The sequence below is a fragment of the Gekko japonicus genome, unplaced genomic scaffold (genome assembly GCF_001447785.1).
Source record: "Gekko japonicus isolate JY-2015 unplaced genomic scaffold, Gekko_japonicus_V1.1 scaffold1252, whole genome shotgun sequence".
NCBI classification, from domain to species: domain Eukaryota; kingdom Metazoa; phylum Chordata; class Lepidosauria; order Squamata; family Gekkonidae; genus Gekko; species Gekko japonicus.
In genome coordinates, this window is record NW_015167576.1 from 156,340 (window position 1) to 178,755 (window position 22,416).

The 22,416-nt window shown below is 49.8% G+C and overlaps 1 protein-coding gene across 1 annotated transcript in view; it reads left to right on the forward strand.

Annotated features, from left to right (window-relative positions):
• The window catches only part of ATP6V1B1 (ATPase, H+ transporting, lysosomal 56/58kDa, V1 subunit B1), a 123,507-nt gene that overhangs the window by 59,766 nt on the left and 41,325 nt on the right, over positions 1-22,416 (forward strand). Inside the window, exons 3-4 of the mRNA XM_015413870.1 lie at positions 11,905-12,003; positions 22,174-22,267. Coding sequence (XP_015269356.1) covers positions 11,905-12,003; positions 22,174-22,267 — 193 coding nt within the window. The remainder of the gene's footprint in view (positions 1-11,904; positions 12,004-22,173; positions 22,268-22,416) is intronic.

Genomic DNA, 22,416 nt, shown 5'->3' on the forward strand with positions numbered 1-22,416 from the left:
GCATAGGGTCCATCAGGCTCCGCGGGCGAGCTAAAATCTGCTCGCCGCCTAAACAGGGTCGGGGCGGGACATCTATGCGAGCCTTCAGGGCATAGTGGTCCGACCATGGTACCTCAATTGTGGTAATCGGATCCACCGTACTCCCCCCCGCAAAGACCAAATCGAGCGTGTGCCTGGCCTGATGCGTGGGGCCCGATATTAATTGGGAGAGTCCCAGCGACGCCATGGATGCCACCAGGTCCGTAGCCCGACTCGAGGTTGCGTCCTCGGCATGGACGTTGAAGTCACCCAAGACTAAAAGCCGAGGGTGCTCCAACGCCCAGCCTGCTACGGCCTCCAGTAGGGACGGCAGACTACTGGCCGGTGCGTTAGGCGGTCGGTACACCAGCCAGATCGCCAAACTCTCCTCAGCTTCCAGCACCAGGCCGACACACTCAATGCCCGGGATCTCCGCAGCCGGCAGCGCCCTGAAGGAGCAGACCTCTCGCACAAATATCGCCACTCCTCCCCCCGGCCCCCTATTCCTTGATTGGTGTAGGACCGAGAACCCGGGCGGGGTAAGCTGGGAGAGAGCTACGGTCTCCCCATTCCGCACCCAGGTCTCGGTCATGCAAGCCAGGTCCACCTGTTGTTCGATAATAAAGTCCCGAAGGACCATGGTCTTATTATTGATGGACCTGGCGTTGCACAGCACCAATGTCGGAGGGGGGTACATACTCCGAGCCCCACTGCCAGCATCCCTTGGGATGGGCCTCAGGCTGGAAGGGTGCCGAGCTCTTATGGTTCTCCGTGGAAGGGTGGAGAGGAGAGACCGGCTTCCTGGTCAAATGGCAGTTATCGAGTGGTTAGTTTACTTAGAGAGCCAGTTTGGTGTAGTGGTTAAGTGCGTGGACTCTAATCTGGGAGGACCGGGTTTGATTCCCCCACTCCTCCACCTGCACCTGCTGGATGACCTTGGGCAAGCCACCGTTCTCTCAGAGCTGTTCTCTCAAGGGCAGTTCTGGAAAGAGCGCTCTCAGCCCCGTCTACCTCACAGGGTGTCTGTTGTGGGGAGGGGAAGGGGAAGGAGTTTGTAAGTCGCTCTGAGACTCCGAGTGAAGGGCAGGGGATAAATCCAATCTCTTCTTCCTCATCCTCCTCCTCTTAGTGGTAGGGGGAGAAGAAAGGAAGGACAACCAGAGTACAGAAAGGGGGAGAAAGAACTTGGGCCTCTATGCCTTTATTCTCTGTCTATTCTCAGGTACACATCCCTGTGATCGAATAACTTAAACATGCCTTTCTAGGCTTGCCAACCTCCAGGTGAGGCCTGGAGATCTCCTGGCATTAAAACTGATCTCCAGACATCAGAGATCAGTTCCCCTGTTGGCTGAGCGCCCTTCCCTCCCCAACCCCAAATCCGCAGCATTTTCCTAACCCAGAATAGACAACCTCATCTTGAACCCAGTCCATTTGCTCCTGCAGCCGATTCATGTTTCCTTACAAGATTCAAGAGCAGTTTCTGTCAAGAGTTCTCTCAGCCCTACCTACCTCACAGGGTGTCTGTTGAGGGTAGGGGAAGGGAAAGGAGTTTGTAAGCCGCTCTGAGACACCTTTGGGTAGTGAAGGTCGGGGGTATAAATCCAATCTCTTCTTCCACCTCCTCCACATGCAGCCAGCTTGGGTGACCTTGGGTCAGTCACAAGTTCTCTCAGAGCTGTTCTCTCAGGAGCAGTCCTCCAAAGAGCTCTCTCAGCCCCACCCGCCTCACGGGGTGTCTGTTGTGGGAAGGGGAAGGGAAAGGAGTTTGTAAGCCGCTCTGAGACTCCTCTGGGTAGTGAAGGGCGGGGTATAAATCCAATCTCTTCTTCACTTCTTCTTCTTCTACAATACCAGAAGGGCCTTCACCCTAGCAAGGAGCATGGCCTTGCCATCCGCAGTAATAGGGGGACGGTATGAAGGGATCCCCAAAGCGCTCAGGCTCTGCACTTGTTCCCAGACTGAAGTAGACTCTCTGGAGCATATCCTTTTTAATTGCTCTTTCCATACGGCGAGCCGAAAGGAAATGACCGGCCCGCTGCTGGAAAGGTTCCCAGGAAAAGCAAACAAAATTAAATTAGAATACCTGTTGTCAGATAGGAATCATCATACGCAGGGGTCATTTCCTGCAGGAGCACACAGGAGCAGAGCTCCGGCAGTAAAGAGCCCAGGGGGCGGGCACATGCAACAAGCCCCGCCCCCTGCTCCCAGCAGCCCCAGGCCACGAGGAGCAAGAAGCAGCCAGGTAAGCTGCAGAGCCCCCCCCCCCCGAAGCCGCCGGAAACGTGCAGCCCCCCCCCCCCCCGATAGCAATCCAAAACAGTCCAGTGGCACCTTTAAGGCCAAGGTTTATTCAGGTACAAGCTCTCCCTCCTCTGTGAGAACAGATCGGCACGTTCCCCCCCCCCCATAGCTAGCAATCCAGTGGACCCTGAGCGGTGGGTGTTGCCTTCTGACACAATTCCGGTGAGGTCAGGGGGCGTGGCATATGCAGATGAGTTACGCTAATGAGTTATGCTAATGAGCTCCTGCACCTCTTTTTCTACGAAATGACCCCTGATCATACATCAAGACAGGTGGCTAGGTTCTGCGCCCAGGTACATAAGGAGTGCAAAAAGCGAGGGAAATAGACCATATCTCTACTTTTATCAAAAATTGTTTTAAACTGACTTTTTAAATGGTTTAAAAGGTTTGAACGGTCATTTTACTTTCTCCTTTGTATTTTATATAACTTAGAAGCTTTTGTGTTACTAAGGTTTTTACTGGCTCATCACCAGCTAGGACAGTATCGGGAATCTTTCTGCTTGTCTTTTAAATTGTTATGTACTGGTCGAAGACCGTGATAATAAACTGACTGACTAACCCAGTCCGTTTATGTTGGAACAAACTTCCAGTGAGGAATGGCTCCCCGTCTTGTTAGCCACGTTTCTGCAGGGACAGCCCAAACAACCAAGGCTCTCTTTTACAAATAGGGCTTCTTATGGTTGCCATTCTCCAGGTGTGACCTGGAGGTCTCCCAGAACTTCAAGCGATCCCTGGGCTACAGAGATCAATTTTCCTGGAGGAAATGGCAGTTTGGGAGTCGGGACTCCACAGGATCACATCCCTGATGAATTCCCCCCCTCCCCAAACTCCACCCCTCCCCAGGCCCCACTCCAAAACCTCCTGGATTTTCTCATAAGTAGCATTGCCGAACTCGAGACAGGGCCTAGAGACCTCCTAGGTGCACAACTAATCTCCAGACTGCAGGTATCGGTTCCCCTGGGGAACATGGAGGCTTTGGAGGGTGGACTCTGTATTAAATCCCACTGAGGCCTGTCCCCTCCCCAAACCCATCCCGCCCCAAACTCCACCCCCAAATCTCCAGGAATTCATAGAATCATAGAGTTGGGTCATCTAGTCCAACCCCCTGCACAATGCAGGAGATTCACAAATACCTCCCCCCAACACCCCCAGTGACCGCTGTTCCACACCCAGAAGATGACAAAAAACCTCCAGGATCTCCAGCCCAACTGACCTGGAGAACAATTGCTTCCTGACCCCAAAGTGGCAACCAGCACTTCCCTGGGCGTGTAAGAAAGGGCCACGAGAACTAAGCCCTGAGGCAACCCTCCCTGCCCTCCCTCTCAGGATCTGCCCGAGTTCACAGAATCAGCATTGCTGTCCGATGGCCACCTAGCCTCTCTTTGAACACCTCCCAAGAAGGAGAGCCCACCACCTCCCGAGGAAGCCTGTCCTACTGAGGAACTGCTCCAACTGTCAGGAAGTTCTTCCTAATGTGTAGCCGAAAACTCTTCTGATTTAATTTCAACCCTTTGGTTCTGGTCCGACCTTCTGGAGCAACAGAAAACAACTCTGCACCATCCTCTGTAGGACAGCCCTTCAGGTACTTGAAGATGGTTCTCATATCACCTCTCAGTCGTCTCCTCTCCAGGCTAAACATACCCAGCTCCTTCAACCTTTCCTCACAGGACTTGGTCTCCAGGCCCCTCACCAGCTGGAAGCCATTGTTCAATGAAACACTAGAACTGCTGCATGCTAGCCATCCAGAGGGCTACAAGGTAGAAGGTGGCTAAAACGGGGTTTAAATAAATAAAATCCTAGTTCGGTCCAGTAGACCATGAGTCCAGCGTTCTCCTCCAGCAGTGGCAAAGCAGATGCAGAGGAGAAGACCAACACAGACCCCCCCTGTTCTTTGTCCCCTTCATCCGGTACATCAAGATATACTGCCTGTTGACATGGAGGTTCCATTTTGTTATCATAGCGGTTAGCCATTGACTGACCACCAGTAATGGAGTGCACTAGCCCGGGTGGTGAGTTTGGCTTCTTTTCTTAGGAAATAAGTTTCATTAAAATCAACGGGACTTAATTTCCAGATAAATTAGTTGAGACGTGGCACAAGAAACAGTGGAAATGTAGAACAGACCTAATTTCTGGCATCTGCTGCCCGAAGTAAGTCAGCTTGACAGGTCTGCAAGTGGGCTGCAGATGTGCCAAATTTAAAGAGCAAGGAATGTGCGCCCTCTCGACTTAGCACACGCTTCGGGCATTGTTGGGCAGTGCCCGCCACAAGGTATAATTTCAATCATGTGTTTTACTGGGCTCTGTGCCGGAGGGGGGTTAATCAGATCAATTAAAGAGCCGGATCACAGAGACTCCCCCCCCCCTTTCTGGCAAAGCTTAAGGTCCCAAGTGCAGGCTCAGGAGAAATCAGGCAGATTTACAAGGAATACGCTGGGTTAAACTTGCAAGCGCGAGGTCATGCTCAGCAAAAGCAGATGAACTGAGCCAAATGAAACCTCCATGCTCAGAGGCAGTATACCTTTGAGAATGAAAAAATGGGGACAAGCAACTGGAGAGGGCTACTTTAAGCATGACACTGGCTGAAGCATAAGCTCTACCCTGTGGGGTATGGCACCCCACACAGTGTCTCATTGACAGTGGGTATTCCCCATGTGTCAGAGTCCCGCAGCAATCAGTTCTCAACAATGCTCCTTCAGAAAGGCTCAAGTTTATTGAGACAGTAAAGGCAGGTCATCTGTGCATACGCCCTGCGTCAGAACTGATTGCAGGCGCTCGAAATGGGGAGTTATACAAAATTCTTAACATGAGAACATAAGAGACGCCAATGTTGGATCAGGCCAAAGGCCCATCCAGTCCAACACTCTGTGTCACACAGTGGCCAGAAATACCAGGGGCCATCAAGAGGTCCAGCAGTGGGGCCAGGACATTAGAAGCCCTCCCACTGTTGACCCCTCCAAGCACCAAGAAGACATAAGAACATAAGAACATAAGAACATAAGAGACGCCAATGTTGGATCAGGCCAAAGGCCCATCCAGTCCAACACTCTGTGTCACACAGTGGCCAGAAATACCAGGTGCCTTTCCTCATAGGGAAAGTGTTCCAACCCTTTTATCATTCGAGTTGCCCTTTTCTGCACTTTTTCCAAAGCTATAATATCCTTTTTAAGGTGTGGTGCCCAGAACTGCACACAGTATTCCAAATGAGGTCTCACCATTGATTTATATAGGGGCATTATTATATTGGCTGATCTGTTTTCAATACCCTTCCTAATAATCCCCAGCATAGCATTGGCCTTCTTTATTGCAGTCACACACTGTCTCGACATTTTCAGTGAGTTATCCACTACAACTCCAAGATCTCTCTCTTGCTCAGTCTCTGCCAGTTCAGACCCCATCAATGTGTATTTATATTTAGGATTTTTGGCTCCAATGTGCATCACCTTGCACTTGGCCACATTGAACCCCATTTGCCATGTTGACGCCCACTCGCCCATCCTTGACAGATCCCCTTGGAGTGCCTCACAATCCTCACTGGTTTTCACCACCCTGAACAACTTTGTATCATCCGCAAATTTAGCCACTTCACTGCTTACTCCCATCTCCAAATCATTAATGAACAAGTTAAAAAGCAGTGGACCAAGTACTGATCCCTGCGGTACCCCACTGCTTACCACCCTCCACTGAGAAAATTGCCCACCTACACTCACTCTCTGTTTTCTATGAACTAGCCAGTTTTTGATCCATAAAAGGACTTGTCCTTCTATCCCATGATTTTTGAGCTTACTTAGGAGCCTTTGATGAGGAACTTTATCAAAAGCTTTCTGGAAGTCAAGGTAAATAATATCTATTGGATCCCCCTTGTCCACATGTTTGTTCACCCCCTCAAAGAACACTAACAGGTTAGTGAGACAAGATCTTCCCTTACAGAAACCGTGCTGAGTCTGCCTCAATAGGTTTTGTTCATCTATGTGCCTACTAATTCTTTCCTTAATAATGGTTTCCACCAATTTACCCGGTATCGACGTCAGACTGACTGGCCTGTAATTTCCCGGATCTCCTCTGGAACCCTTTTTAAAGATGGGAGTGACATTAGCTACCTTCCAATCCTCAGGAATGGAGGCAGATTTTAAGGAAAGATTACATATCTTTGTCAGGAGATCTACAAGTTCACATTTGAGTTCTTTCAGAACTCTCGGATGTATGCCATCTGGGCCTGGTGATTTTTCAGTTTTTAAGTTGTCTATCAGTTTTAGGACCTCCTCTCTCGTCACCTCAATCTGACTCAGGTCTTTCAACACCCCTCCTGAAATCAGTGGTTCTGGAGTGGGCAAGCACTTCTCATCTTCCACAGTGAAGACGGAGGCAAAAAATGCATTTAGCTTCTCAGCCATTTCCCTATCATCCTTCAATACTCCTTTTACCCCTTGGTCGTCCAAGGGCCCCACTGCCTCCCTGGCTGGTTTCCTGTTTCTAATGTATTTGAAGAAAGTTTTATTGTTGGTTTTTACGTTTTTTGCTATATGCTCCTCATATTCCCTTTTTGCCTGCCTGACCTCAGACTTGCATTTTATTTGCCATAGCCTGTGTTCCGTTTTATCAGCCTCACTGTGACTAGCTTTCCACTGCTTAAAGGAATTCTTTTTACTTTTTACAGCCTCCATTACTCTGTTTGTTAACCATGCAGGCTTTTTCCTATACCTGTTTGTGCCTTTCCTAACCTGCGGAATATATATTTTTTGAGCTTCTAGGATCGTAGTTTTAAATAGATCCCAAGCTTCCCCAATTGTTTTGACCCTTTCTACTTTTCCTTTCAGTTTCCTCCCCACGTGTCCCCTCATATCAGAGAAATTACCCCTTTTAAAGTTAAAAATGGTTGTGTGAGTCTTTTTGGCCAATTCTCTATTTGTACAAATGATGAACTCAACAACATTATGATCACTGTTTCCAAGCGGTGCAATCACTTTTACATCTCTCACCAGGTCTTGAGTGTTACTTAGGACCAAATCAAGGATCGCCTCTCCCCTGGTAGGTTCCGTGACCATCTGCTCCATAGCACAGTCATTTAGAGTGTCTAGAAACTCAATCTCTTTTTCCCGGCTAGAACACATATTGACCCAATCAATGTGTGGGTAGTTAAAATCACCTATTATTACACAGTGTTTTTGTCTAGTTGCTATCTTTAAGGCATTCATCATTTTATAATCCTCCTCTATCTTTTGATCTGGTGGGCGATAACAAACTCCCAGTGTTAAGTTTCCTTTTGGCCCCCCTATTTCAACCCATAGAACTTCCAGAAGCGAATCCAATTCACTTAGCCTCTCAATCTTTCTAGACTTTATACCCTCTCTGACATACAGAGCTACCCCACCTCCAACCCTTCCCCCCCTATCCTTCCGATATAATATATAACCGGGAATCACTGTGTCCCACTGATTTTCCTCATCCCACCAAGTTTCAGAAATACCCACAATGTCTATTTTTCCCTCCCTCACCAAGCACTCCAACTCCCCGATTTTACCTCGGACACTTCTAGCATTTGTATAGAAACAGCTGTAATTTCCCTTACAAGTTAAGCCTGCATCCTTCCTCTTGCTATCTCGAGTCGTTGTCCGGCAGTCCATGTCACCAGCCATGGCCTCTGTGGACAATTTCAATCCACCTCCCTGTAGAAAAGCAACCGGTACCCCCTCACCTCTCTCAGATGAGCCAACCCGAACCAGAGACTTTTCATCTCCTGTCGGCTTTTCCAGAACATCACTTGCCCCAGAGCCACTATCTATACCTTGTGGCTAATAGCCACTGATGGACCTCTGCTCCATATGCTTATCTAATTCTCTTTTGAAGCCGTCCATGCTTGTAGCAGCCACCACCTCCTCTGGCAGTTATTTTTTATTATTATTATTTTTAATTATTATTTTCTTACTACAAACACTAACCACACTACAAACACTAAAACACTACAAAAACTAAATCACTAAACTAAAGCTAGACAAGGATCATACAATATGATTAACCGTTAGTTTAAACAAGGTTCCCTCTAAATGGATTGGAGCTATTTCTTAACGCTTCTATTACATACTGATATTCACATATTTAAATCAGGTAGGTACAACTTAAACAATTAAACTTTCAAGCTTATAAAATTATGTTATTTCTTTTTCCCTCCTCTATGTTTCTTTTTCTCAAAGTTCCATTGGACTTTCAGGAGTTTTGGGGCTGCAGCCCCTTTTTCTGATTCAGAGTCCTCTTCTGGAGTGCTGCTCGCTGTGTTTTCCGAACTTCCCGACCCATATGTGCTGCCTTCTTCTTCCTCTTCTTGTGCCTCTATTGTTCTTTTATCATTCGCTAGCCTTTGTTGCTGTTCCAAAAACAGCTTCGCTTTTAAGACAGAGTCAATCTTTAACTTTTTTATCTTTATAGCTGAAGACAAGTCCCTCAGGTATTATCCATCTGTAGGGTGTGGAGTTTTTCTGCAAAAAGGTGGTTAAGTTTTTGTACTGTTTCCTCTTCTTTCTTATCTCGAATGGTATGTCTTTTAGGACTCTGATTTCTTCATCTTTGATTTTTAGGGTTGTCCCATTCGTGGTCTTGAGCACCACATCTTTTGTAGATCTCTTTGAGAATCTCACCATTATCTCCCCAGGCAGGTTTGGGAGTTACACAAAGTTCAAAGCCATCCGCCTGATGGGTCTGAGCCAATCGGGGAATAAGCTAAAGGCCGCCTAAGCTAATGGGTCTGCATTCCCAGCGAAAGCAGCAGCAAGGTACCAAGGTCACCAGCTGAAGCTAGCAGATAAGACGAGACAGGGAGAAATGAAAGCTAAGATTCCATTACAGCAACAGACTATCCATCGGCTTCTCCCCCCTCCATCAGCTATGCCAGCGGCCTAGCTGACACCATGGCCTCCCCAAACATCTGTGTTGATACTGAGGCCATTTTACTCATATGCTCTGGAGCTAGGAGTAAACAGGATAGGAGCAAATTTGCAGATGATGAGGGAGCGGTGGCACAGGCTGTAAATGCAGCCTGCATTAAAACATCTGGCCGAACAACTGTTCGAGCCCCACCGTGGCCGGAGTGAGCTCCCGGCCCACGTCCCAGCTCCCGCCCACCCAGCGGTTCGAAAGCCCGTTAAAGGGCGAGTAGATAAATGGGGACCTACCCTTAGTAGGGTAGGGGGCACCCTTCTCTCTCCTGAGGCATGTGGTGTGCGGCGGAGGACCAGCGGAAGAGTAACGGTAATGGCGGCGAAACGGCGACGGCAGAGTCCTGGAGCGGAGCGGAGACAAGGTGGTGCGGCGTGGTACAGCAACTGAAAGCCAGAAAGAGTGATCCCTGGTGGCCAGCGGTGAAACAACAGAGGCGGCCGTCGCCAGCAGCAAAGAGGCGCGGAAGATGTCATCTCCCGGCGCGGCGGAGCCGACTGGACACAGCCGGGGCCAGGGAGAGCGGATTCGTGCGCCAGAAAAAAAAGCAGCCACCTGGCGGAAGCACCAGAGGAAGGAGAGACGTCCCGCTGGACTGAGGGCTGAGAGACATCTGCAGCCGAAGAAGCCGGAGGCTGGAGAAGAACCTTCACCACCTAGGGTGCTGGTAGGATGACCCAACCCCTGTATGAATTGTGGCCGTAGTTAGGGAATGTAACAGGTGACTAGCACTACTAATTGTAAAACCGCCCAGAGACCCCCATGGGGGGGTTAGGGCGGTATATAAATCGAATTAATAAATAATAAATAAATAAATAAAATTATTCTATTTCAGAGGGTGGCCGTGTTGGTCTTCAGTAGAACAGCTAGATTTGATTCCAGGGGCACCGTAGTGGCCAACAAGATTTTCAGGATATACGTTTTGACAGCCAAAGCTCCCTCGTATTTGACCAAAATTTTGTTGGTCTCTAAGGGGCCCCTGGAATCTAGCCGTTCTGGAATCGAACGGTGGAAACCTAAGCAGGTGGCAAAGGATATCTCTAAATGGCAAATGAGTTTCAGTGGAAGTCAGAAGAAAGCCATGTGCGTATTGGAGCCGAATATCTCAGCTAGAATAAGGAGGTCTGAATTGACCAGGAGAAAGATTGTGTGGTCCTGGTGGATAGTCCAAGGGAAAGGGAGCGGTGAAACAGACACATTTGGTGCACTTTCCCAGTGAGAGAAGATTAATGCAGGGGTGTCAAACATGTGGCCCGGGGGCCGGATCAGGCCCCCCAGAGGACTTCCATCAGTCCCGCAGTGGAACCAGCCATCTCCTGCTTCCAGTTCTGCTGCTGCTGCTGCTGCATCAAAGCTTGCTTCACCAGACTCTCTTAATCACGCAGCCATTTCATGTTTTAACCAGGGTCCTAGACTCAGAACTCTGAGCATGAGATTTCAGTGGTTAATGTCAATAAATCAAAAGTAGGTTTGCAGCTTACAGAGCTAATGTTTTAAGCATGTTTTTATTTTAATTTTAAAAAATCTTTGTGTCCTTTATAAACTTTATATCTCCACTACCTGGCATTACATTTTATGACACACATGGCCTGGTCTAATCCAAAGGTAAAACAAACAACTGAGGAAAAACAGTCTCCCACAGGAAAAGTGTTTTTGCCATGTATCAAAGGAATCACTGATCAGATGGGGAAACTTATGAAAAACACAACCTACAAACAGTATTCAGACCCACCAGAAAAATACAACAGATGCTACAATAAGCAAAAGACAGAAGAGACCCCCTCACTTCTGCAGGAATATACCACATACCATGCAGTTGTGGACAAGTTTACATCGGGACCACACAGTGTAGCATTCAGACAAGAATAAAAGAACATGAAAGACACTGCAGACTGGGCCAACCTGAAAAATCAGCAGTGGCTGAACATAGCCTAACTCAAACAGGACACAGTATTTTGTTCCAAGACACTGAAAGGCTGGGCAACACTTCCAATTACCATGTCAGATTACACAGGGAAGCCATTGAAATTCATAGACATAAACACAATTTCAACAGGAAAGAAGAGAGTTTAAAACTAAATAGGGCATGGTTTCCTGTCCTGAAAAACACAAAAGGCTCTACATCTGACAATAGCACTACAGATAAGATTAGAATTTCAACAGCCAATCCACATGCAAAGGAACCTCCTCAGGAAAGCTCCTCCATCAGCATGTCACAGCCTGGGGAACTCCTACGCGATCATGACTCAGCCCTACCCCACCTTCCTGAGTAGATATAAATTACCTGCCTACCATTTTTCTTCTCACCTTGGCACAGAGAGTACTCCATCTTTCTGTGTTATACCTCTGAGGATGCCAGTCACAGCTGCTGGCGAAACGTCAGGTCCTACAATGCCAACAGGCCTGTGGGGGGCGGGAAGTCCCATACTGCTAATAATACAGCATTAATTAATTAATTTACATTAGTTTATGTACATTATGGGAAATAGTCATTCTTCCCCCTCTGCAAAGGGGAAAGAGGGTTCCCAGGGACTTCTCGTTTGGAGGGAGACTGTGACAATTGGGTTGAGGCCGTCTCCTCCTCCTCCTCCCCCTCCTCCTCCTCCCTTTCTTGCTCTCCTGAGGTTCTGAGTTTGCCTTTTTCTTCCCTCTTCACAGTTTGCCCAGTTTGCCGAGATTGTCAACTTCACCCTCCCAAACGGCACGCAGCGGAGCGGTCAGATCTTGGAAGTGGTGGGCTCCAAAGCCATCGTCCAGGTAGGTGAAGAATGGGGTGTTGACCGCCCCCAGGAGAGCCAGTGGGGACCCCTGCCTGGGGCCTGGCTGTGTTCTGAGCATTGAGAGCCTCTCCTCCATTTCAGGAACAAGCACTTGGCATGAGCCGCCATCTGCTTTGTGCTCTCGGCAGGACTCTGTCTTCTCAGCAGCCCTTTGAGGGAGGCCGCAATCCCAAGGAACTGGAAGCGGAGGCAGAGCGAGGCTACGTTTTCTGGCCTCAAGCTCTGCAGACTGACTGTGGCCAGCGGGGGAGTGGGGGCTGTGGCTCAGTGGTAGAGCAACTGCTTGGCATGCAGAAGGTCCCAGGTTCAATCCCCGGGCTCTCCAGCTGAAAAGGACAAGGTGGCACTGGCAGGTGACCTGAAAGGCCTCTGTTTGAGACCCTGGAGAGCCACCGTCAGTCTGAGTAGGCAAAACTGACCTCAATGGACTGATGTTCAGGTCTTGCAAATGGCAAGACTGCAATTCTGGGGTCCTGAAATGGGCCTGGCTGCTGGAAATTGGGCCAGCAGGATTTGGAGATATTGGGCTATTTGTTTCGTATAGCAGAGTTTGCCCAGTTATAGAAGCATAATGCTGAGTGTAGTAAATACGGCTGTGGTCACACGGTCATTTTGATCGGGTTTCACCGCTGTTCCCTCTCACATTAAAAATTGCTGGTCACAGGGCTATTTTTGGGCAGGAACGCACAGGAACGGAGTTCCGGCTGGCTCCCAAGTTGGCCACGCCCAGCAGGAACTCATTAGCATAATAAACCACATCCAACAGCAGAAACTCATTAGGATTGGCCACATTAGGGGTGTGTGGCCTAACATGCAAAGGAGTTCATGCTACAAAAAAGCCCTGGGTTTTGACAACAAACAAGGTCAACAGAATAACAAGCAAAAGGTGGGTGTGGCTGGATGACCACACTTCTGGTAACATGTGGGCTAATGAGCTGTGCTGTCAGGGGTGTGGCCCAATATGCTAATAAGTTCCTGCTATTGGGTGTGGCCTATTATGCTAATGAGTTCCTGCTGGGCTTTTTCTACAAAAAGAGCCCTGGTTGATCAGATGCCCACATCCGTCTCCCGCACCAAAGGGGGCTCACTCGCGCGATCCTCCCGGTTCCCTAGTGAGTTTTCCGACACTGGGAAAATCAACTACTTTCCGGGTACTTGCGCTTTGAATCCGCGATTTTGCCTATCTGGGCAGCCATCTCTTGCAATGATTGCGATTAGGTCGTCTGAACGTCCTTCTTCCGGTAGGGTTGGTGGGGTTTTTTTGCGACTTTCACCATTATGCGCATGTGTGTGCATATGCGCATGCCCAGAGAATTTTTTTTAATTGTGCTGCGCCACCACTTAGGCAGCGTGGCTGTCTGGACAGTGCCTGGAGCATCATCGAGCAAAGCAGGCAGTTGGGCAAGGGATGTGTGATCATCCGAACCCGCTTAAAAATATCCCCGATCAAATCTACAGCGGGAACAAATCGCGGTACGCTTGCCGTGGGACCACAAATCTCCCAAGAAGTATATTGCAAAAAAAAAAAGGTAAACGTATCTTTATTCAAGTAGATTCAGTTCACATTCAGGTTGCAGTCGAAAAGAGAGAAGGAAACCTAATCTAAAGAGCAATTTCCCGATAGCAAATGGCCAGCTTGTCTGGCAGCGTCTCTGGAAGTATGAGGGCATGGTCTCCAGTGTTCCCTCTCAGCTGAGTGAGTGTGAGCTAGCTCACCGTTTTTTAGTCTCCGGCTCACAGGTTTTTGTCTTAGCTCTCCTGTGAGCAAGGAATCACTGATCAGATGGGGAAACTTTAATCACCACTTTAATGCCAGCAGCTCACAAAATAGAATTTTTGCTCACAAGACTCCACAGCTTAGAGGGAGCCTTGATTGTCTCGACAGGAGAGACCTGCAGAGAAATGGGTCTCCACGAAAGGCCATGTGAGGCCAGTGAGAGGACAAAGGGAGGGAGGGAGGGAGGGAGGAGGGGTCAGAGGGCAACTCCCAGGTTAAGACAAAGCAAGGCGTCTTATTCGAGGAGGTAACACCTCTACACACTTAGAGCAATGCAGTCCCCCCCTCCAGGCATGCTGGGTCTCTCACTCCAGCAGGTGATACCTCCCCCCCCAGAGTAGAAAGGGTGTGGCCAATGTTCCCTCTAAGCTATGGAGTCCTGTGAGCAAAAATTCTACTTTGTGAGCTACTGACATTAAAATTGTGAGCAGGTAGTTTGGCTACTGCATGAATTAGTTTGCTCTGGAGCCGTCCTTCCTGAGCTAAGACAAAAATGTGTGTGAGCCGTAGGCTAAAAACTGTGAGCTAGCTCACACTAACTCAGCTTAGAGGGAACACTGGGTGTGGCCACCTGCAGAGACCCAAGCCATTTGACTTTTCAGCATGTGTTTCAGTGGCTTAGAGGAGCTCTGTCTGAGGAGGGCGAATGCTCTTGACCTGCGTGCAAAGGGTCAGCATGGAGTCGCCGGGACAGTCAGATAAGCCCGCAGCCTTGACAGCCATAACTATCTAATGTGCTGGCATTCCGCCCCCCGCAGCAAAAGGAAATGGTGAGCATGGTACTGGTGATGGAGCCCAAAGAGCAAAATTAAACCTGGCGATATTTTGTGGAGACCAAGAAACCTGGAGGGAGGGGATGCCTCTGGACTCCGGGATTCTCCAAGAGGACAACAAGATCACAGTGGGAGAGGAGAAGAAGAGATTGGATACACCCCGCCCTTCAGTACCCAAAGGAGTCTCAGAGCTGCTTACAATCTCCTTCCCCTTCCCCTCCCCACAACAGATGCCCTAGGAGGTAGGTGGAGCTGAGAGAGCTCTGAGAGAACTGTCCTTGAGAGAACAGCTCTGACAGAACTATGGCTTGCCCAAGGTCATCCAGCAGGTGCAAGTGAGGGAGTGGGGAATCAAACCCGGTTCTCCCAGATTAGAGTCTGCGCCCTTAACCACTTCACCAAAAGAAGAAGGAAGAAGGAAGAAAGGAGGGGAAGGAGGAGAAGAAGAGATTGGATTTATACTCTGCCCTTCACTCAGAGTGGCTTACAAACCCCTTCCCCTCCCCACAACAGACACCCTCTGAGGTAGGTGGGGCTGAGAGAGCTTTGAGAGAAACTGCTCTTTTTTCAAGAACAGCTGTGCCAGAGCTATGGCTTGCCCAAGGTCATCCAGCAGGTGCAAGTGAGGGAGTGGGGAATCAAACCCGGTTCTCCCAGATTAGAGTCCGTGCACTTAGTCACTACACCAAACTGGCTCTAGGAGACTCTTAGCTGGAACTGTGTACGCAGAGAGGTGACTCTGCACCAGAGCCGTGTACGCACCACAATTTTGCACGAGCATAGCTAGGAGTATTGGGTGCAGGATTTTACTTTTTGGGAAAGCCGGCCAGTCTTAAAAGCAGGCTTCTGGCCCACACGGTTTTCATGCTGTCTTTGCACTCTTCCTTACTGACTCTGGCCTGAGCCTCACTGCCGCCCATACTGGACCTGCCCCCTCCTGTCCTACTAAGGTTGCTGAGACTATTAATGACACCACCGCCGTGCTCCTGACAGTCAGTGCAGTGTAGTGGTTGGATTGTCGGGCTAAGATCTGGAAGTCCAAGGTTCGAATCCCCAGTTTGCCCTGGCAGCTTGCTGGGTGACCTCGGGCCAGTCACAAACTCTCAGCCTAATGTAACCTGCAAAGTTGTTGTGGGGATAACATGGGGGAAAGTGGAGGTCTGTCAGCCACTTAGGGGTCCCCGTCTGGGAGAAGAGCAGGATATAAATGAATGGCATGGAGAAATTTAGCAGGCAAAGGTCATTCTGGGATAGAGACATTAGTTTGGTGTAGTCAGGGGTCAGCAACTAATCAGACCAGCGAGGCAACACAGAAGAAACACAGCAGGATCACGTTCATGCCCATGCACCCGACGCGGACGGCTGCTGGATGCGACGGGCTACTAGCGCGTCTCCGATCAGACGCCCGCTCGCGCCATGCGTTAACTGGAAGATACTACATCAAAGCAGGTAGTTTTTAACTTCGGGTTTTCCGCAGGGAGCCACGGGTTGGCTGTGGGTGCGCTCCACTTGCCAGATGTGGTGGTGTGATCGGGCCCGAATAATCCGTCCACCATCTGTGGGTCTCTCACAGCTACTTCCGCGTGTGAACGGGGCCTGTGTCTGTTATCCATACTCTACATTGCTAGTCAGAGTTGTGCAGCAGCGGAATCGGCTGCCTGGGGAGGTGGTGAGCTCCCCCTCCCCGGCCGTCTTGAAGCAGCGGCTGGACAAACCCTTGTCAGGGATGCTCTAGGCCAGTGATGGCGAACCTTTTAGAGACCGAGTGCCCAAACTGTGACCCAAAACCCACTTATTTATCGCAAAGTGCCAACACGGCAATTTAACCTGAATACTGAGGTTTTACTTTAGAAAAAACAACTCATACGTCAACTTAAGATGATCCAAAGTAAGGAAAGCAATCCCAAATCTTTCATTTACTTAAAATTATTTGGAAGAGAATTCGACACTTTAATGATGGTCTGGGCCTGGCTGGGGCGATGGCACGCGTGCCCACAGAGAGGGCTCTGAGTGCCACCTCTGGCACCCATTCCATAGGTTCGCCACCACTGCTCTAGGCTGGTCCTGCATTGGGCGGGGGGTTGGACTAGATGGCCTGTCGGGCCCCTTCCCGCTCTGTGTGACTCTCTGATTGGAAGCAGGTGGCAACCTGGTGTTTAGCATGACCAGGTAGACCTCGTATAAATCCGGGCTGTGGCAGGGAAGGTGCACCAGCATGCATGATCTGCCCCTCTGAGGAGCAGCAGGTGCCCTCCCCGGGGAATTCTGGTCTCCGGCAGTGCCCTGACCTTTTGTCACTCCACCTGGCTGTCCCCTGTGATCATCCCGGATGCCCTCTCGGCTCCGATTAGTGCCGCCCGGAGCGCAGTCCTGTTACGAAAAGGTGGTGGCAGTACTGACCTGCCGGGGACCTCTGCTGGCAAGCCACAAAACTTCACCCCATCTAATGCCGCAGAGACCTCTGCAGCGCCCTTCTAATCCTATTAGGGAGGGAGTCGGCCCCGGCAGCCTTTGGCAGGAGCGGCTTAAGGAGAAGCCCGGTGTACATCGAGCCGGGTTGGATGGGAAGGGCCACAGGGGCTTATTTCACTCCCCCCCCTCCCCGCACCCACCCCTGGCGCAACAGCTGGCAGATGTGTGAACATTCCTTCACAAGGGGCCACACAGATCTCATTAAAGCGGTGGCCCAGAGGTCAATTAATTCGGTGTCAAATATTATTCCGATCAAAGGGCCTCTGGGGGGGGGGGGTTTCTCGTGGGGGAGGTTTTGGTGGCCTCTGATAGGATCCAATTAGAAGGGCCCCTTTTGCCCCGCCTGACGGCGGCCTTTCTTGCGTTCACAAGGATTTCGACGCAGCTGCTTTCTGGGTTGTGACATCGGGAGAAAGCTGGGACCCGGCTCCGAGACCCTCGGATAATGGCCTTGTTTTCAGAGGAGAAGAAGGAGAGAAGAGACTGGATTTATACCCCGCCCTTCCCTCAGAGACTCAGACTCAGTTCGAGTCTAGCAGCCCCTAAGAGAACAACCAGATTTTCTGGGGGGAAGCTCGCGAGAGCCAAAGGGTCTGAGAGCCACACGCAGCCAGCTGGGTGACCTTGGGCCAGTCACAAGTTCTCTCGGAGCTATTCTCTCATGAGCAGTTCCCAAGAGAGCTCTCTCAGCCCCACCTGCCTCACAGGGTGTCTGTTGTGGGGAGGGGAAGGGGGAGGGATTGTAAGCTGCTCTGAGGCTCTGAAGAAAAGGAGGAGATTGGATGTATACCCCACCCTTCACTACCCAAAGGTGTCTTACAATTCTTTTCCCTTCCCCTCCCCACAACAGACACGCTGTGAGGCAGAAGAAGAAGAAGAGGAAGAGGAAGAGGAGGAGGAGGAGGAGATTGGATTTATACCCCGCCCTTCACTACCCAAAGGAGTCTCAGAGGGGCTCACAATCTCCTTTCCCTTCCCCTCCCCACAACAGACACCCTGTGAGGCAGGTGGGGCTGGGAGAGTTCTCTTGAGAACTGCCCTTGAGAGAACAGCTCTGAAAGAACATAAGACTCTTGAAAGCTCATACACCCAAAATCTTGTTGGTTTCTAAGCTGCTACTGGACTCAGGTCTAGTGGATAATGGCCTTGAGCATATGGCCCTGATCCTGCCAGATACGGAGTCTGATGGGAAATCGAATATAGAGTAGGAGAAGGATGTTACCAGACTACAGTTCTAGAAATGGCAGCTTATGTCTTCTAGAAGAGGAGGCTGAATCAGACCACGCAAGGGTGCTCCTCATGGCACCCAGTGGAGAGTCATTCTCCTCTCCCATATTTTCTTTCTGGTGTAGTGGTTAAGTGGGCGGACTCTAATCTGGGAGAACCGGGTTTGATTCCCCACTCCTCCACTTGCACCTGGCTGGATGACCTTGGGCAAGCCGTAGCCCTGATAAGAGCTGTGGCAACACAGTCCAGAACTGGGTCATGATAAATCCATACGCCATTGGGAGGATTGCTCTTATGAATGTAATGAGTGGTTCTCGGCCTTTTGGCTAAGATCAAGTGTAGAATTATTAGTTTAACAAAGACATTTTATTTTATCTCACTGCTGTTCATCAGCCAGATCCCTGTGTACTCAGGGATTGGGTGATCCATAAACTTAAATGATAAATAATTCTACATAACAATGGCAAAGTTATGTAAAAAGTACAGGAAGAGGAGGAGGAGGAGGAGGGGTTTATACCCCTTGCCCTTCACTACCCAAAGGTGTCTCAGAGCGGCTTACAAACTCCTTTCCCTTCCCCCTCCCCACAACAGACACCCTGTGAGGTAGGCGGGGCTTAGAGAGTTCTTTCCAGAACTGCTCTTTCAAGGACAGCTCTGAAAGAACCATGGCTTGCCCAAGGTCATCCAGCAGCTGCAAGTGGAGCAGTGGGGAATCAAACCCGGTTCTCCCAGATTAAAGTCCACGCACTTAAGCACTACGCCAAAGCCAGGATGTGTCCCCTTTACACTGGGGGTGGTCAGGGTTCTGTCCACTGCTAAACTGCTTGGGAAGCTGCAACCTGGGCTTTGGAGTCGGTTGGAGCAATGCTTGCCTTCCTTCAGGAGCTCTCCAGGGTCCTGAAATACCTGGTTTTGACCAGCTCCTCTCTGTCACCCCCTGCTAGCTGTCTCCTTCTAGCTTGTTCTTTCCGGGGCCCCGACAAGCTAGTTGGCTGTTTTGCAACAAGACAAGACCCCAGTAGATCTTCTCACCTGCCCCCTCTCTTGAAGATACACCCCCCCTGTCTACAGCTTCTTTCCAACATGCCTGGAAAGCCTTCAGGGAAAGACAGACAGCAGTCCGTTTCTGAGTGGCTCCTCTGTTTTGGAGGCCCTTGGTAATGCTGAACCGCAGTCTTCTGAGTTTGGGAATCGCCTGCATTGCAGGTGGTGGAAAGTGTTGTCAAGTCATAGCTGACTTATGGTGTCCCTGTAGGGTTTCCCAGGCAGGAGAAGTACACAGATGGTTGCCATCACTTGCCTCTATGCAGCAACCCTGGACTTCCTTGGTGGTCTGCCATCTACGTACTAACCAGGGCCAGCCTGGGCTGTCCAGTTCAAGGCATCACCTTCAGAAGGTAGTAGCTTCTTCACCCAGTGCTTAGCTAAGTTGTGGAACTTGCTGCCACAGGGTGTGGTCATGACTGCCAATTGGGAAGGCTCTGAAAGGGGGAAGGGAGAAGTTTTTGGAGGATGGGGCTATCAGTGGCTACTAGTCAATGACAGGCAGGGGTCATTTCCTGCAGGAGCGCACAGGAGTGGAGCTCCAGCAGTAAAGAGCCCAGGGGGCGGGCACATGCAACAAGCCCCACCCCCTGCTCCCAGCAGCCCTCAGTCAGAGCAAGAAGCAGCCAGGTGTCAGACTCCCATCACATCAACAAAGTACACACTTGTAGGAAAGGTTTTACTATATTTTGAAGCGATAGGTGCATAACAGGATCACTGTTCAGAATGAGGCATAAGCATGGATCCCCATAGAGTATAGGAAATTCAAAAAGCTGAGGCCCAATTGCGGGACTTCCCGCACGCACCATTGAGCCTGGGAAGCAACGCTCCTACTTAATCATAACATACTGCTTCTCATGGATAATGCCATGAGATCACCCAAGCTACTACCTGCCAGCAACCACCTGTGGCCTTGAGAAATATGGACGTTCCTGCAACTAGGCAATTAAGTGCATAAACAGACATACATGGGAAAGCGAAAGCAAACAAGCGCATACCTATAGAATAGGGACACATAGGAGCATACACAGAGGACAGGGAAACTTAGGAGCATACCCAGAGATCAAGGAAACATATTGGCACTTGCTGACACCAGGTAAGTTGCAGAGCCCCCCCCCCCCGGCCCCTCGGTCCAAAACAGTCCAGTGGCACCTTTAAGACCATGTTTTATTCAGGTACAAGCTCTCCCTTGCAGTACTTAAGACCACAAATGTCTGGAAACTTTTAAACACTGATTAAGAACATAAGAGAAGCCAATGTTGGATCAGGCCAATGGCCCACCCATTCCAACACTCTGTCACACAGTGGTTAAAAAAATACCAGGTGCCATCAGGAGGTCCAGCAGTGGGGCCAAGACACTAGGAGCCCTCCCACTGTTGCCACCCCCCCAAGCACCAAGAAGACAGAGCATCCCTTGCCCCAGACCGAGAGCCCCTATCTATACCTTGTGGCTAAGAGCCACTGAGGGACCTCTGCTCCATATGCTTCTCTAATTCCCTCTTGAAGCCCTTCATGCTTGTAGCCGCCGCCACCTCCTGTGGCGGTAAATTCCACATGTGAATCACTCTTTGGGTGAAGAAGGACTTCCTTTTACCTGTTCTAACCCGACCGCTCAGCAATTTCATGGAGTGCCCATGAGTTCTTGTATTGTGTGAAAGGGAGAAAAGTACCTCTTTCTCGACCTGCTCTATTCCATGCGTAATCTTATAAACCTCAATCATGTCTCCCCTCAGCCGTCGTTTCTCCAAGCTAAAGAGCCCTAAGCGCCTTAACCTTTCCTCATAGGGAAAGTGTTCCAACCCCTTTATCATTCAAGTTGCCCTTTCCTGCACTTTTCCCAAAGCTACAATATCTTTTTTAAGGTGTGGTGACCAGAACTGCACACAGGATTCCAAATGAGGTCGCACCATTGATTTATACAGGGGCATTATGATACTGGCTGATCTGTTTTCAATTCCCTTCCTAATAATCCCCAGCATAGCATTGGCCTTCTTTATTGCAGTCTCGCACTGTCTCGACATTTTCAGTGAGTTATCTACTACAACTCCCAAGATCTCTCTCTTGATCAGTCTCTGCCAGTTCGGACCCCATCAACATGTATTTATAGTTAGGATCGTAAGACGCTTTAAGTTCCGCGAGGGAGAAAGGCGGCTAACGAATGTTTGAAAGAATAATGATAAAATAATACAGTACAAAGGAAGTCAGGCCAGTCGGCAGATGTGGTGTCCTGGGGAGGAACTTGAATATGGCAATAGAGGGAAGGGATTGGGATGCATCTGCAAGACAGGAAGGAGGATTCTGACAGGTAACAGAGTGGAGAGACATCAGGGGGTAAACTTGGACACTGGTAGCCCAGAGCAAAACTTCCAGGGAGGAGCGCAGAGAGAAAGAAGAGAAGGTGGCTCGAGTTGCACGTGTTTTTAGAACCTCCTCCAGATTTGCAGATCCCACAAACACGCAGAGAGAAGAAGGAGAGAAGAGATTGGATTTATACCCCACCCTTCACTACCCAAGGGAGTCTCAGAGTGGCTTACAAACTCCTTTCCCTCCCCCTCCCCACAACAGACACCCTGGGAGGCAGGTGGGGCTGGGAGAGCGCTGACAGAAATGGTTCTTTTTTCAAGGACAGCTCTTATCAGAACTACGGCTTGCTCAAGGTCATCCAGCAGCTGCAAGTGGAGGCGTGGGGAATCAAACCCGGTTCTCCCAGATTAGAGTCCGCGCACTTAACCACCACACCAAACTGGCTCTCCCCCACTCCCTTCTTCCTGAATCTGTTTGCCCTCATTTGCCGTTAATCCTTCCTAATTGCCACTAATTGGGTCCATGCCCCCGGCGGCCCTTTTCTCCGCAGGTGTTCGAAGGCACATCTGGGATCGACGCGAAGAAGACCTCTTGCGAGTTCACCGGGGACATTCTGCGCACACCTGTTTCGGAGGATATGCTCGGTACGTAAACTTCCCGGCAGGGCTGGAGATGGATGGAGAACAAATTCGTCTTGATCATATGTCGATTACATGCGCCAAATGACGTGCAAGTTAATCCAGCTACAAAAAAGGATGAAAGAGCTGTTCGGATGGAGCGGATTGCTTAAAAG